Consider the following 14,375-nt stretch of genomic DNA (forward strand, 5'->3'; position numbering starts at 1 on the left):
AATGGATTTAGTGAAGTGCACTAAGTTCTCAAGTTGTCATTGTTGTTGCATTGAGTCTAGAAATGGAGCAATGGGGTCCTAATGGAAGGAGTCTCTAGTCTTAGCGCTTTCTAACACCAAAATGTGTTTTGCTGTAGACGAAGATGAATAATTAATGGAAATAAATTTATTCCAGAGTGATAACCAAGAACTCTGATCCTCAAACCACCTCATTGTTGATTATTTTCCTGTAACAGCACAGTTTTTGGTTAACGATATGCTGGGGATTGCTCTGTAGTTCTGGCCACACAACCTACTTGAATGTTATATAATAATTTCTTGTAGAAATCAAGGTTCAGCTTTTCTTACTGCTTCGAAGATAATGCCGAGATTTTGCAGTATTTCATAACTTCTTGAAACTGAACATTGGACTTTGATTTCTTGCAAGAAAGTCCCTAATATTGTAGGTTTTGCGTTAAAGCCATTAAACCTTCCTGTGAAGTACTTGAGATGGGAGGTGGGTGGTAATAAAGTACAATTATTTGTTTCGTCTGAGCTTACTACATAAAAAAAAATCGGTTTCCTACACACTGAATTTTAAACCTGACTGATTACTCTATCATTTACACATTTTTCTCACACGGAATTCATAAGGCAGGTTTGTTTTATTAGACTGATTTATGCTGATTATGATGTGCCAGTTTTCAACAACGTTAAGTTTGAGAAAGATGACAGCAGCAAACTATATTCTAAAGAAATGAACAAATTTGTTACTTAAAAAAATGTAGTATCGCTTATGTTCAGTGTAGTAAGTATAAAACTTAAACTAACCATAGTTCTCTGTTAGCTTAAAATGTCTTGTTTCAGCTAGTCAGCTAATTAGGTTTCTTAGTTATGAGCTAGTTCATTTTTGTTCATTTCTGTTAATTTACATTGTATGTAGCACCTTGGTCCTGGAGGAAGGTTGTTTCGTTTCACCGTGCACTAAACTGTATATGGTTGAAATGACAATAAAAGCCAACTTGAACTAGGGATGGAAATCACATGGGACCCGCTGACGAGATACTGTCATGATACCCAGGTGCAGATTCAATTTGTTTTGTGAATCTGTTAGTATAAAAATTTTTTAAATACTATAAAATATTTGCTCCTACCACACACACACACACACACACACACACACACGTATATATATATATATATATATATATATATATATATATGTATTGGCGATACATGAATGGCCAAACAAAAGAATCGCGATATGTAACTGAATCGATTCTCCCCGCCCATCTCTACTAGCTATTAGCTTTAGTTCGTTTTGCACACATCCTTCAGTTCAGCTCATTCTAATCTGGCCTAAATTAGTGTTAATTACTTAATCACTAATTTCTGTGTGCGACTTCTCTCAATTTTGGGTAAAGATTCTGGTGGGTTTGTCATGTTAATTTTTAACAGACACCCTCACTCAGACGACATCCACCGACCGAAGCTTAAAGCCTCTGACTCATTTGTTTTTCTGAACTTTAACTCTTGTATTCAGAGCAGTTTAAATGATTGACATCTCAAATGCGTCATGAAGCTTGAAGCTGGAGTTCCCTGCGGTTTGTCAAGGCTTACTTTGGTCATGTTCTTTTGGTGGTGGTAGTGGTTGTTGATTTCAGCCATCCCCTGAACATCAGGCTATGGCTCCATGTTTGTGTATCAGGGATCTCTAGACCATCATAAGTGGTAGACACCACCTAAAGTAAGAGCTCCACTGTATGTAGAACATACTGTAAGACGAGATCGTCTTGCGCTCTACAGTGTTTTTACAAAGTTGGCTTGACCTGCAGTGGACTGCGGCGCTGTGAATAATCCGAGCTGAGTCATTCGTGCAGAGGTTGTGATAACACTGGGTGATCTTCGATACAAACCTGAGGCAAGAACAAAGGTGAACTCTTAGATCACGCTACTTGAGCAGGACTAATACATTCTCCAGATCTCGTCATTAGAAAGGCTTAATGTAAATCCTTTTATTTCTTTTGCAATTGATGACGTCGTTTTTTTTTTTTACAAAGCACACTTCACTCAAAACGGAGAAATGAACTAAAACACACCTAAAACATCACCCTATTCTCTTCCCTACTAGTGATGAAGGTTGCCTGTTACTTACTGTTACATCTGTCAAACTCAAGACTTAAGTGGTAGGCGTGGCTGTCTCGTGAAAAGCTGATGGTACTGGTGGGCGTGGCTATCTAGTAAAAAGCACAAGCTGGTGGTGGGTGTGTCTATTTAGAGCAAAGCATAAGCTGGTGGTGGCTGTGTCTCGCAAAGTATAAGCTGGTGGTGGGCATTTATCTAGTGAAAAAGCAGAAGCTGGCGGTGGGCGTGTCTATCTAGAGCACAGCATATAGCTGGTGGTGGGCGTGTCTGTCTAGTGAAAAAGCAGAAGGTGGTGATGGACGTGTCTGTCTAGTGAAAGGCAGAAACCACCCTAATCGCTCCACATACCTTCATCTTCATAAGCTGAGTATATGACATACACGCGCAAAAGTTTACCATGGTAATTACCAACAAAAAACTTTACAAAGTTGTTTAAAGTCGGATTTCATTTGTTTCCTTGAATCTATTTTGCTGTTTTGCAAAAGCCCTTAAATCTTATGAGATTATATTGGTCGGTCGGTCTGTCTGTCTTCTACTAATCTGCTTTTCTCTCTCATAAAGGGACAAACTCTTATCCTGAGACTTTGAATATAATTTTGATCAATTGTATAAGACGAGCGAAGCGGAAACTGGGACATCGGATTTAATGATGTAAATTCCATCTTTCCTCTGTCGCTTTCCCGCACACTGCTTTGAGATTTGGCTGACATTCTAAGCTCGGTTCTTCACTGTGATTTATTCAAACCCAGAAATCTTGATGAAAGTCGTAGTAATATCTCATTCTTTCTTCCTTGAACAAGGTGTAAACTGGTCACACCTTTGTGTTTTACTTTCTAAGTGTGTGTTTGTAAAGCGCTTGTGGAATTCTTACACAGCCGTGATTCAGCACGGACTCCTTGTTGAACCTGTGCTGATGTAACCGCCGAACAAAAGATACCGAGGTGGAGATAAACGCATGGTAGTGATAGATGGCGGTGACGTCTTGGGCACGTCAACATGCTGTTTGTTTTCCTCATTGAGTCCCGATTAAGTGCTTTGCTTTAGATTCGGTTTGGGATTGAAAATTAACCAGGTGTGCTAAAGGGTAGCCTGGAATTCCTCAGCCTTCTACCATGGTAACGTCATGACAAAGCGAGAACGTGTGGTGAGGAAGAACTATGTGACTATTAAAAAGAAAGAAAATGAAACCATTTGTGTTGGGTGTGATAACAACCTCCTAAAGTTCTGGTTAATTATATAGTTCCTCAGTATTTTCTATGAATCGGCAAAGAAAATAAATCTGGATGGTTGAAGATCGGAAGAACGTCTTCAGCTTTTCAATTCAGTTATATCGTACCCACATACCCGCTGTAGGCTCGTGTTCTTGTTCTTGCATGACAGGAGAGCAACCTGATGTAGGCTTCAACTTTTTTTAGCTCATTAGCTTTAAATCTAAATGTTTTGAGATGCTTTTCTCATCAGCGTGGTTGTAAAAAGTGGCTGTTTCAGTCTTGCAGTCAAATAAAACCATGATTTGCTAACTGGATAAGTGAACAGTGTTCCTCCTATATGATTGAAACACAAGGCAAAATTTTTCTTTCAAGAATCATTGGGTTGGTTTGTTTACATAATGTTGTGTTATGTCATCTTCATCATCAGTCAGTGCTCACCTCGGATAACCCGAAGCTCCGTGGCTTCCCTGACACACCTCTGAAATGATAGCAATCTATAAGCAAGTAAACTAGCTGATTAAGTAAAGATGCACTCAAAGTTTGTAAATGTACAAATGTGTAGTGGACTATAATTGTTGGGTGTGAGAAATGCCCCTAAAGCGCAGTACGATATATGATATAAACATACAAATAATTATTTATATATATATATTATATTGATTGATTTAACTAAATATTAAGTATTTTTTAATCAATATTAAAATTAAAATGGTTAGAGGTTTTATGTATTTATTTGAAGTAAAACATAAACTGAATAATTTTTTATAGCTACAAAAGGAATTGGGTTTGATCTAACGGAAAGAAAGAAAGCTTGAAAGATTCAGCAATTTATATAAAAAATATCAAAAGTAGCCAGCCTGCAATACTCGTGTCATACTATTGTTATAATAAAAATTATAATAATTTATAGAATTATAATAATGTAATTATTTTTTATATATGTATATATATAGTAAACTCATTTTATCATACTGTCCCCGGAGTCGAGCTACTTTTCCGTGGCCCACCCTGTAGGAGGGTCCAGTCAGGGTATAATTGTTGAAAAAGGCATCATGATATGTGTTATATTTTATAATATTGTATTATCCGTGTAATTATACAATTAAAATTATATTTCCTCATTTCTGAGGCACTGGTCAGATTTTCTGAGAGATTAGCTACGCTAGCTAAGAGGCTACGCTTCACCTCTGCAAAGCTTTGTGTGTCGTAATTGAGAACATCAATTAAACGTGAAACACTTTATTCTTAATGTCCTGACGAGAACCTGTCATGTGGATTCAATCAAAGCAGTTTAAAGTGGAAAGTAGATTTGCGACCCGATTGCTAGGCTAAAGCTAGCACTACGCGTGCTAGAAACGGTCTCGTGATTGTTTGCCGTGTTAGCTTACCGCTAATCCAGGGTGTTTCTCACACTACATTTCCACCCACGTCTACTTGTGTTTTATTCGTCCTTCCCTGAGATTTATTTTATTTTAATTTTTTTTAACAGTGTGTTTAGCCATTTAGCATGAAGCACCTCTCCTGGATGGCGTCGGCAGGCTGCAATCAGAGCGCCAGTCACGGCTGATTCAGCCTCTCGTCCCATCACTACAGCAGCCGTAATGGAAATAACATTACAGTGAAGATTCGGGAAAAACAAACCGGTGGCAATTACCACGAGTGCCATGAAGCGCTGTGTGTAGGCTGCTGTCAGAGGAAAGCTCTCGTGTGTGTGTGTGTGTGTGTGTGTGTGTTTCCCACCTGCTCTGTGGAGACACGTTGTCTGAACCCCCCACCGGAACCGTGATGTTTCCTCTAAACATTTTTCGCTCTTTCTGAGGGATCGGTTTACGGAGGCTTTTGCGATTAGTTTAGAGGAGCCGCACAGACATGGTGAGGGCGAGGGCTCGACGTGTTTAGACTCATCAACCACACAGCTTCTGGTGCTTTTTTTTTTTTTAAACACTTATTGCAAATGCAACTTCATCTCAGACGAGCGAGGATGTGTGAGGAATTTAATACGCTTAGACGAGTAAAGTTCTCCTGGGTCGTGTGGAGGCTTTTTCCTTGATCTAATCTGAAATCATTTTCATCTTAAATGATCTTTAAACGAAACCTGGTTGTGGGAGAAGTTATCCAGGCGTATAGTTATATTTTTCTTTTAATCATCCAATCTTGTATTTACATATAATACATGGCATTGTGAGACTAAAGTGTCATATAAATGACTGGCTGATTAATTGACTACCTTATTATTGTTATATTTAACATGTGTGTGTGTGTGTGTGTGTGTGTGTGGAAAATTTATAGCTATGAATTAACACACATGGAATCTATCCAATCTTTATGTATTTTCTTAAAATAGGTTTACAACTAACCAAATACAAGATGATTCAGTTTATTTCCAGTCAATTATTACTACAATTACAGGAACAGGCAGATAATCTGGTTTCTTTTTCGAGTAATAAATTCCCTAAAAAACTAGCAAATTGATCTGCCAACAGAACAGGACATTTTCCGCTAGTGATTTTAGTAACACTTGACTGTAAATAAGTTTTAGTAATCTTATATTTGGTTTGTTGTACTGTATATAGGGTTTGGCTAGATTCAAGAATATTTCACTTGCTGAAATATGCCAAGATTTTTTGCAGTCTAACAACAACAACAACAACAACAGTCAGTTGTTATTTTAAGACATGAAGGTCAAGCTCCATGATGAAACTGTCCCTCATGAAGATCTTCACAAGAAAACAAGACCAAAACTGACCTCTGCTGCAAAGGAGAAGTTCATTTAGAGTCACCAGCCTCAGAAATCACCAGTTAACCTCAAACAGGACCTCAGATTAGAGCCGTTATGGAGGATTTACAGAGCAGAATTAGCAGATACATCTCAATATCAACTGTTCAGAGGAGATCATTGTGTGTTTCTGATTAATTTTAACTGGTAGTTTCTTCTACACAAAAATACAACAAATTGTGTTGTTGGCGAAGTGTACCTAAATTTATTTTTATTTGTTTTTGCTTGTAATTTTTTTTATCATCATTAATATAATGAATTTCTATTCACTACGTGTATTTGGTAGATACAAAGTAAAGGAAAAGTCACAGATTGGTACATAAAATTTTTTGTTTAAGACATTAACTTTCTTTTTAATGATTATGCAGTTACCCCGGACATCGTTTCCGGATCATATTACATATAAGTGCACATACACTGAGCAAGCTCTGATTCTTTATATAAGGCATATATAAGGCATATTTTTTAAACATTATTTGCTGTAAATGCCACTGTTTTCGCACAATTTGTATTTTTTGACAGTAAATACAGAGTGAGTCCTTGGCTACACAAAATGCCAGAGTTGTAAAGTGACATCCACATCGTTGTACTTTAAAATAAAACATGTTAAACTTTAAAATTAGTGGATGTTTTAATTAAAATTATAAAATATAAATACATACACATATGGACATGTATGATTTTGATTAGAACTTTCGAAAATTGTGTTCAAATTAAATTCGTTAATTAGGTGACTTCATTAAGTAGTCACTTTAATAAATTAATTGAAGTGCATTAATTACACTGAGTATGTTGTACCCAGCGATAGGAATTCGGATGCGCGTACCGGTACACCCCTAGGAGTGCATGCTGTGTAGATCTGTCACTAAACACACAGTAGTTATAGTAATAAATATATTTTTTAAATCATTCTTATGTTTGTATATTGTAAATTAACTGTGTGTTTTTTTTTTTCCCTTCCCCTCTACAGATTCCTTCGTGAACAGTCAGGAGTGGACATTGAGCAGATCAGTGCCGGAGCTCAAAGTGGTAAGTTTGTGCCCATTATAATAAACCTGACGAAGTTTTTCAAACAGATTATAAACCTAAGTTACAAACCGAAAAATAAATTGAAAACTGAAGTGCTGCCTTTTTTTTTATTATATAAAATTGATTTTACTTGAACAAATAGGAAGAAATGAGCGTTTGGAGTCAAGCTCCAGAGAACTTTTCCGTTTCTCTGAAGACGTGATTAGCCAATTCTGTCTAGGACAGTAGGGTGTAAGATGAACAAAAGCTGACGTCGATGAAATTACACGGCTTTCGAAGAGCTCGACTGGCACCGGGGCGCAGCGGGGCAGATGTGCCACTGGCAGTGAGTGGCACTTTCGGGTTACACGCCTGACAGTCGCTGAAAGCCGTTCATCCGCGTCACTCGTTAGAGAGCTACGAGCTTTTTTAACTCGCGTATGAATGTGTCAGGCTTTAACATTTGCAAATTTCTTGGATTTTTACAAAACAATGTTTCTTAATGCATCTTAATGACTACCTTCGGTGGAGGTGCCAATATTTATGCCTTTGGCATAGAATTTAAGAACTTTGACATAAAAATGACAGTTTTCAACTTTTCAAGCTGAAAACAGACAAAATAAATGAAATACAGGAAAGTAAAAATTGACTGAAAGGGAAAGGACATGTCCTGGTTTTGTGAGCCAATAAAAAAAAAATGAGAAGGCAGGACGATGTGCTGTTTGGTTGGTTTAAAAAAAAAATAGAGCAGGTGCTTATTGTTAAGCAGACCTATTTTTCCTGTCCAAATAAAAATGAACATCACTGACATTTTTGGGGGGTTGTTGTTATTTAGCAAAATCACATCGTGTAATCACGCTAGCTTTTTTCTCATCCTCTTTTCCCAAGCAGCCTTACTGAAGAATCAGACGCATTTAAATCATCAGTCTCGCTCTGAACCAAGGTTTCTTTTGCGTCTGAAACCTCAGGGCACCACTCACACGATCAGGGGGCGCGTTTGTGCCGAGATGGTTGTGAAGGATCGCAGCTACTTGAGCCTCGTTAAGACCCGAGCGCCGTTCTCATCCTTGTAATTAAGCCCGGACTCGGATTAATCACCCACTCCCAGGCTGGAGAGAGGGGGGGTTGAGGGGGGGGTGGCGGAAGAGGGGATGTTTGCACTTCTGTAGTCTTTGTTCTTTCCAGACGTCCTTAAAGGACTCGCTCTATCCTGAGGGGATCATGTTGACTTTTTAGAAGCTGCCGTTTGTGATGTCGGTGCAGCGAACTCGCATTCCTGAGTCTTAAGTGTAGAATTAAAGCATTTATCATTAACATCAAAGAACGTACCTGGAGAAGATAATGAATAGAAGGAAGATGCTCACATAACGGCAAGCGCAGAACAGATTGTTAGTGTGTTACCTGAAGCCTGTCAGTCCACGTTTATGTGTGTGTGTGACTACATACTGTATGCAGACATATGGCTCCTCACAAGGTAAAGGATTCTCTTCATTAAAAAAGAAAAGAAAAAAAGTTTCCATCTGTTGGTAAAAAAATGTAAGCTCTCTGAAAAGATAAATCATCCCCTGTTAATGTGGGGTGAGTTTCAGATGAGAGAGAGAGAGTGTGTGTAAAGCCATTTCCCTTAACAGAACCTTGTTTTTTAATAAAGCTACCACCCTGTGCACCCTGCACCTACTGATGGAAGGTTCTTCCCCTATAACATACTTTTCCTAACACCAGGAATCCATCGATGAGTGACCCCTCCTTCATTCCTTTCTAAAACACGGTGTTATTCCGGAGACGGGCATCTGTCACACTCTGCCTCACTCCAGATGAATTAACAAGCAGTTAACCCAGAGTGGCCTGCTTATGCCGCATTAGTTACGGTTGCGATCGCTCACCTCCTTCTAAATCAACAATCCGGACAGTCTTTTCGCGCGGTATAGAGGCTGATTCTGCTAAGTATGTCACTGTTGTTTGGGCGAAGGGTTGTTGCGTTGTCATGGTTTCACATTTGGTCTAAGTAATTTGGTCTATTTGGTTAAGTAGTTTGTAATACTTTATCAACTGTGTAAAATCTTGCTGCTTGAGCCAAATCAGAAAATAAACATTAGTGCTATAGAATCGAATGGAATCGAAAGGCGCAATGCCCGCGCCTAGAGTTAATGACTAGTATTTTTAGGCTAGGCTATTATACCGTGATAATGCTACAATAACAGAATCATGATGAATAAAAAAAGGTTTACTGAACCTTAACAGGAGTATAATTATTATTATTAGGGCATTGGTGACTCAGTGGTTGGTTTCTCAGCTACCATGTGGAAGGACCAGGATTGATTCCCACCCAATGTCCAAACCCCAGCCCCTGGATGCAGTGCCAGTCTCACGCCCAGATAAAGTGGGGGGTTGCTCCAGAAAGGGCATTCGGCATAAAACCTGTGCCAAGTCATTGTGCGGATCGGATGTTACGTTGTGGTGACCCCTCGACGGGAGCAGCAGAAAGACTAACAACATCATCAGACTGTAATTAATAATGCAGCTGCAACATTAATCTTTAAGTCCCGGTCCAAAAACTTCCTTTCAGTTGGCAGGTTTGATATCAAGTCTTGAATTTTCCTTTTGTACATTTTAAAAAATAGTTTTTTAAATACACACTCTAACACCAACGCGGTTTCCTTCATGTCAAGTCATTTCCCTGGATGAGTAATGAAAATAATTCATGTTGAAAAGATACAGCGTTGTGCGAGTTACAGACGTTACGGGAATCAGTGTCAGCTCAGGAGTCACGTTTTTCCGCCTCATCTGCACATTTTTATCACACCTGTCACTCTGGAATGAATTCTTTTCAAAAGGATCTGCTATCAACTGTGTGTATTTGTACTTTAAGGAGCATTAGACCAAAAAAAAAAAAAAAAAAACAAAGAAAAAAAAACATTTAAGAAGTCTATAAACCGTTAAGTACAGTAGGTGGGTTGAACTCCTTGATGTCGAACCCAACCTACTAACCCCGCTGGTCCTCCGCTGGCTGGTGAAGACGTCACTGATTTAACCATCATAAGGATTAACATGATCATCATCATCAGCTGCTGCAGAGTAATAAACCCTTGTCCCCTCTCTTTACCTCACACAACTTAAATCCTTATTTTTTTATTAATTTTTATTTCTTTTATTCACTGGTCCGTTGCTGAGCCTCGAACGTATCCTTTAGATTAGCATCTCCCCTCAGCAGGCGCTTTGTGTTGTGTTTAGCGATTCTAGTCCGTTTGATTTGATTAATCCGGAGTGACGTTATCGCCTAATCACGCTGCCGGATTGACAGGACGGTAATAAGTCTTTATAAAACGACTGACACGAGGCCCAGGGAAACCTGTCTGGTCCGGAGTGATGTTGGAGTTTTGCTTTTTTTTATTTATTTATTTTTAAACCAAAAAAACCCCCACTAAATTTGTGGAACTAAATGCACTTTAGATGAATTTAGTAATGTCTTGTATAGGAAAAGTCCCCTAATGTTATCTTTTTCTGTTTTTTCTTTTCCTGTGAGCCGTTGTTGTTGTCTCATTTGAATGCACTGTTTTTTGTTTTTTTTTTCTCCCTATTGCAATAACATTGCTGTATCGTGTTGCAGGGCATTGTAGGTAACCTCTCCAGCGGGAAGTCGGCCCTCGTGCACCGGTACCTGACGGGAACATATGTCCAGGAGGAGTCTCCCGAGGGTGAGTGGATGTTGTGACCAGAATGGCCGACTGCTGTACGTGATCTGTTTTTCAGGGTCGGTGCTACCCGCTGCGCGGCCCTGCTGCTCCGCTCGCCGCACTGTACACCGTGTCTGTAATAATTATGGGTTGTTTTTGTTTTTTCCGAGGGAACATTGACCGTGGGAGAAGGAATTGATCTGTGCAAGAGAGGTGTAGTTAAAGCTCACCAGGTGATGTTAAAAACAAAAAACAGTGATTCATTTCGGATCTGCTTCTTGCCTCAACCTGAATCGACTTCCGTGCTCGTTCATTAGAATCTGCATCATCATCATCGTCACGGAATTACTGTATTCCCTTCTGTTGTGTCTGTTGTTGTTGGAGCTTATGAACTCATAAAAGTTGTTGTTATTTTGCGTATGAATCCCTTTTTGGTAATGCATTACCGTAAAAACGTATTATACAAGAAAAAAAAAACTAATTAGAAGGTAAATGAACCAAAGAAAACGAAATCGAAACGCTTACAATTATAAATTGCTTACACCAATTTATTGTTGATTAGTTTTTTTATAGAAGGGCTCTCCCAATGTGTTTCATCCAGCGTGTCCGCTCGAACGCTACACGATTCAGGATTGACTCACGGGAAGGTTCAGCCAAGCTTCATCCGTTTTCATGTCTTCTAGGTGGCTTGAGGATCTAACGGCGTGTAGTATTAATAATAAATGAGTTGTCTGTTCTAAGCCGATCCTCAGGTCAGGACACGTTCTCAGACTCAGAACTCGTGTAATAATTCTCCTGCGGTTGTGATAGAAACGGGTTGATTAGCGAACGCTTTTGTAAATGTAAGCATAAAGCCGTTATTCTGACGTTCCTCTGGATTTCCTGCCGCACACAGACGGGCGCTAGGATTCGCCAGCTGCGGTGTTGCTATAGCAACAGAGGGTCAGGCAGAGACTTGGGTTGTTTTGCTGTGTCAAGGTCCAACACCATGTTTTTAGTCTGCAGGTTTCATGATGGATTAAAAACAAATAAAATGAAAGTAAACCATTTTGGCTCTCACATGCAAACGGGTTTATTGTATTAACTCTTCCACTTGCAGCGTGTTGCGTATTATACAGAGCGCTAAATCACACATGTGCCCCGAGTGAATGAGATCAGGCTTGCCCTTGCTGGCATGTTAGGATCTGCCCCCTCTCAGCCACAGGATAATTATCTGCTGGTGTTCTTAAGACGTTATGTGCTCAATGCCGTACGCGAACACAATTCCGCGATTACGACAGAAGTGTGTGTTTAGAAATCAGCATTCAGCGCCAGATCCCTTTTAGGGAGTGAAGCATACACAAGCTAAGCCACATGGGAGAATTTTTGTAGCGCGTTGTAATCACTTTTTACAGCCGTGTTGAGCAGAAAAGGTTTGAACAAACACTTTAAGCTTTGAGATTTAAAGTGGAGGAGGAACAAATCTGTTGATCTGGAATGTTTAGATTTTTTTTTTTTTTTTTTTTTAACATTAGAAACACAAACAAATTGCATTTATTGTTGAATCCGTCGCCACCCCTAATCTCTACGAGGGCGAGAACACGATTACTTTGACAGGAATGTAATTTAAAACCTCAGCTGTTCCTGATCGAGGCTGTCACCCCGATTGTTCCCTCTCATGTCGATGTTGAATAGCAGAAGTCTGCGTGTTTAACTTTCGAAAAAGGAAAAAAAAACTGTAGAGTAAAGTGTGAAGAACAGATGTATAATACAAATATTTTTAGATTGTTTGGACGTCCCTAGACCACGTATCCGAATGTGCATATAAAAGTAACCCTGTCCCCTCGTTATTTCAAGGGGGGGAGGAATCAGTACCCCCGTCGTTTACATTATAATTGTCATGCACCATGCATATAATGCACCATACCTGGCCAAAAAAATAATAATAATAATAACGTCGTCATTTCAGAAGGGACAAATTATTGGGCTACATCAATCAAACAAAACACTAAGGAGATTTGAACTGGAATTTAAGCAGAAAAACTGGTCTTTAAAGCGACGCAAAAAGGTCATGTGACCTGATGAGTCCAGATTGCGTTTATTCCAGAGCGACCCATCATGCATAGTGTCCACTGTACAAGCCTCTGGAGACAGTGTTATGATCTGGGGTTGCTTCAGTCGCTCAGGCCTAGACTCAGCAACACTATGTGGAAATAAAATAAAGTCAACTGACGACCTGAATGTACTGAATGACCATGATTGATGGGACGGCCATATACCAGAGTGTGAAAGAGTGGGTGCACGAAGAATCATCAGCGCACAGTTTGTGTGTGATCAACATCAACGTCGGCTGAGATGCGAGAATAATACCCATTATAAATGGTAACCGTGTGGTAAATGGTAATCTTGTGTCACCTGGTGTTTAAAAGTAGCAAGAGAAAAAAAAGTTGCTAGCCAGATTTACCTTCTTTAAAATGCTGTCGAAATGCAGACGAACATTGTGTGCTTATGTCAGCAATATTTGCACTACTTTTTTGTTTTATTTTAGTTGCACATATCTACGGTAGCTGACTAGCTCCCAGTATATTCCTAGCGGTATCAGTTAGCTAATCAAATGTACCGTTATAATTGTCTTTCTGCGACCTCAATATTATTTGGCATCTAAACCTTCTCATAATACTTTTAAAAGCTGTTGTTCACAGTACTGACAAAGCAAATTAACGACTGGCATCGTTCTTCTTCTCCATCACAGGAGGAAGGTTTAAAAAGGAAATCGTGGTGGATGGACAGAGCTACCTGCTGCTAATCCGAGACGAGGGAGGACCTCCTGAGCTTCAGGTATGACTATGATGCAAGATTTATTTATTTGTATTTTTATTAATCTTTATAACATGATCCTGCATGTGTTTTGTGTTAAACTTATTTTGGTCAACAGCTTCCTGTGTTACCCACAATGCCGTTCTCTATCTATCTATCTATCTATCTATCTATCTATCTATCTATCTATCTATCTATAAAATGTGTTTCAGGTTCGAGGTGTCCTTTAAACATTAGCGTTCCTTTAAGAGAAATGTGTCAGCAGCTGGTAAATTTCGTTTTTTTAAAAAGGGACCCATTTACGAACCCCTCAGCGGAAGGTTCATTATAAGAAACACCATTATCGGCCTTCTAATGCAGTCCGTCGCTAATTGCTTTTAGCACTAAATGCACTCAGATGATTGAAAGATGTGCAGTCGAATCACAGCGAATTAAAACGACCTCTGGGAGATTTCTGCAAATTGCGCTTATGCCGTCCTCATTTGGACCCGGCAGCCCATTCGAGCGCGAGGCGAGTAGCCCTACAAAAGAATGATTGATTTTTTTTTGTTGTTCCCTCGCTCATGTCGCTTTTTGGGGCACGTATCGGTCTGGTCTCTGTTTTCCTCTTTCAAAATGATACACAGCCTGCTACGGTTCGTCTTAATTACGCGCGCTGGAGGCTCATAGCGGAACAGCGGGAGAGGAGATGCTGATGGAAACTGTTCTGGGAGCGAGCCTCCTGGTGGAGTGGTGGGAGCGATTCATCTTCTGATACCTCCATTAGCTGTTCTTCAGTTAAGCAAG

At 39.4% G+C, this 14,375-nt stretch overlaps 1 protein-coding gene across 2 annotated transcripts in view; it reads left to right on the forward strand.

The window, feature by feature from the left end:
- agap3 (ArfGAP with GTPase domain, ankyrin repeat and PH domain 3) overlaps positions 1-14,375 on the forward strand; it is a 128,129-nt gene that overhangs the window by 53,419 nt on the left and 60,335 nt on the right. For both annotated transcript variants that reach the window (XM_053494235.1, XM_053494234.1), the window contains exons 2-4: positions 7,082-7,140; positions 10,727-10,814; positions 13,525-13,610. In XM_053494235.1, coding sequence (XP_053350210.1) covers positions 7,082-7,140; positions 10,727-10,814; positions 13,525-13,610 — 233 coding nt within the window. The remainder of the gene's footprint in view (positions 1-7,081; positions 7,141-10,726; positions 10,815-13,524; positions 13,611-14,375) is intronic.

Source organism: Clarias gariepinus, chromosome 4 (genome assembly GCF_024256425.1).
Source record: "Clarias gariepinus isolate MV-2021 ecotype Netherlands chromosome 4, CGAR_prim_01v2, whole genome shotgun sequence".
Classification (NCBI taxonomy): domain Eukaryota; kingdom Metazoa; phylum Chordata; class Actinopteri; order Siluriformes; family Clariidae; genus Clarias; species Clarias gariepinus.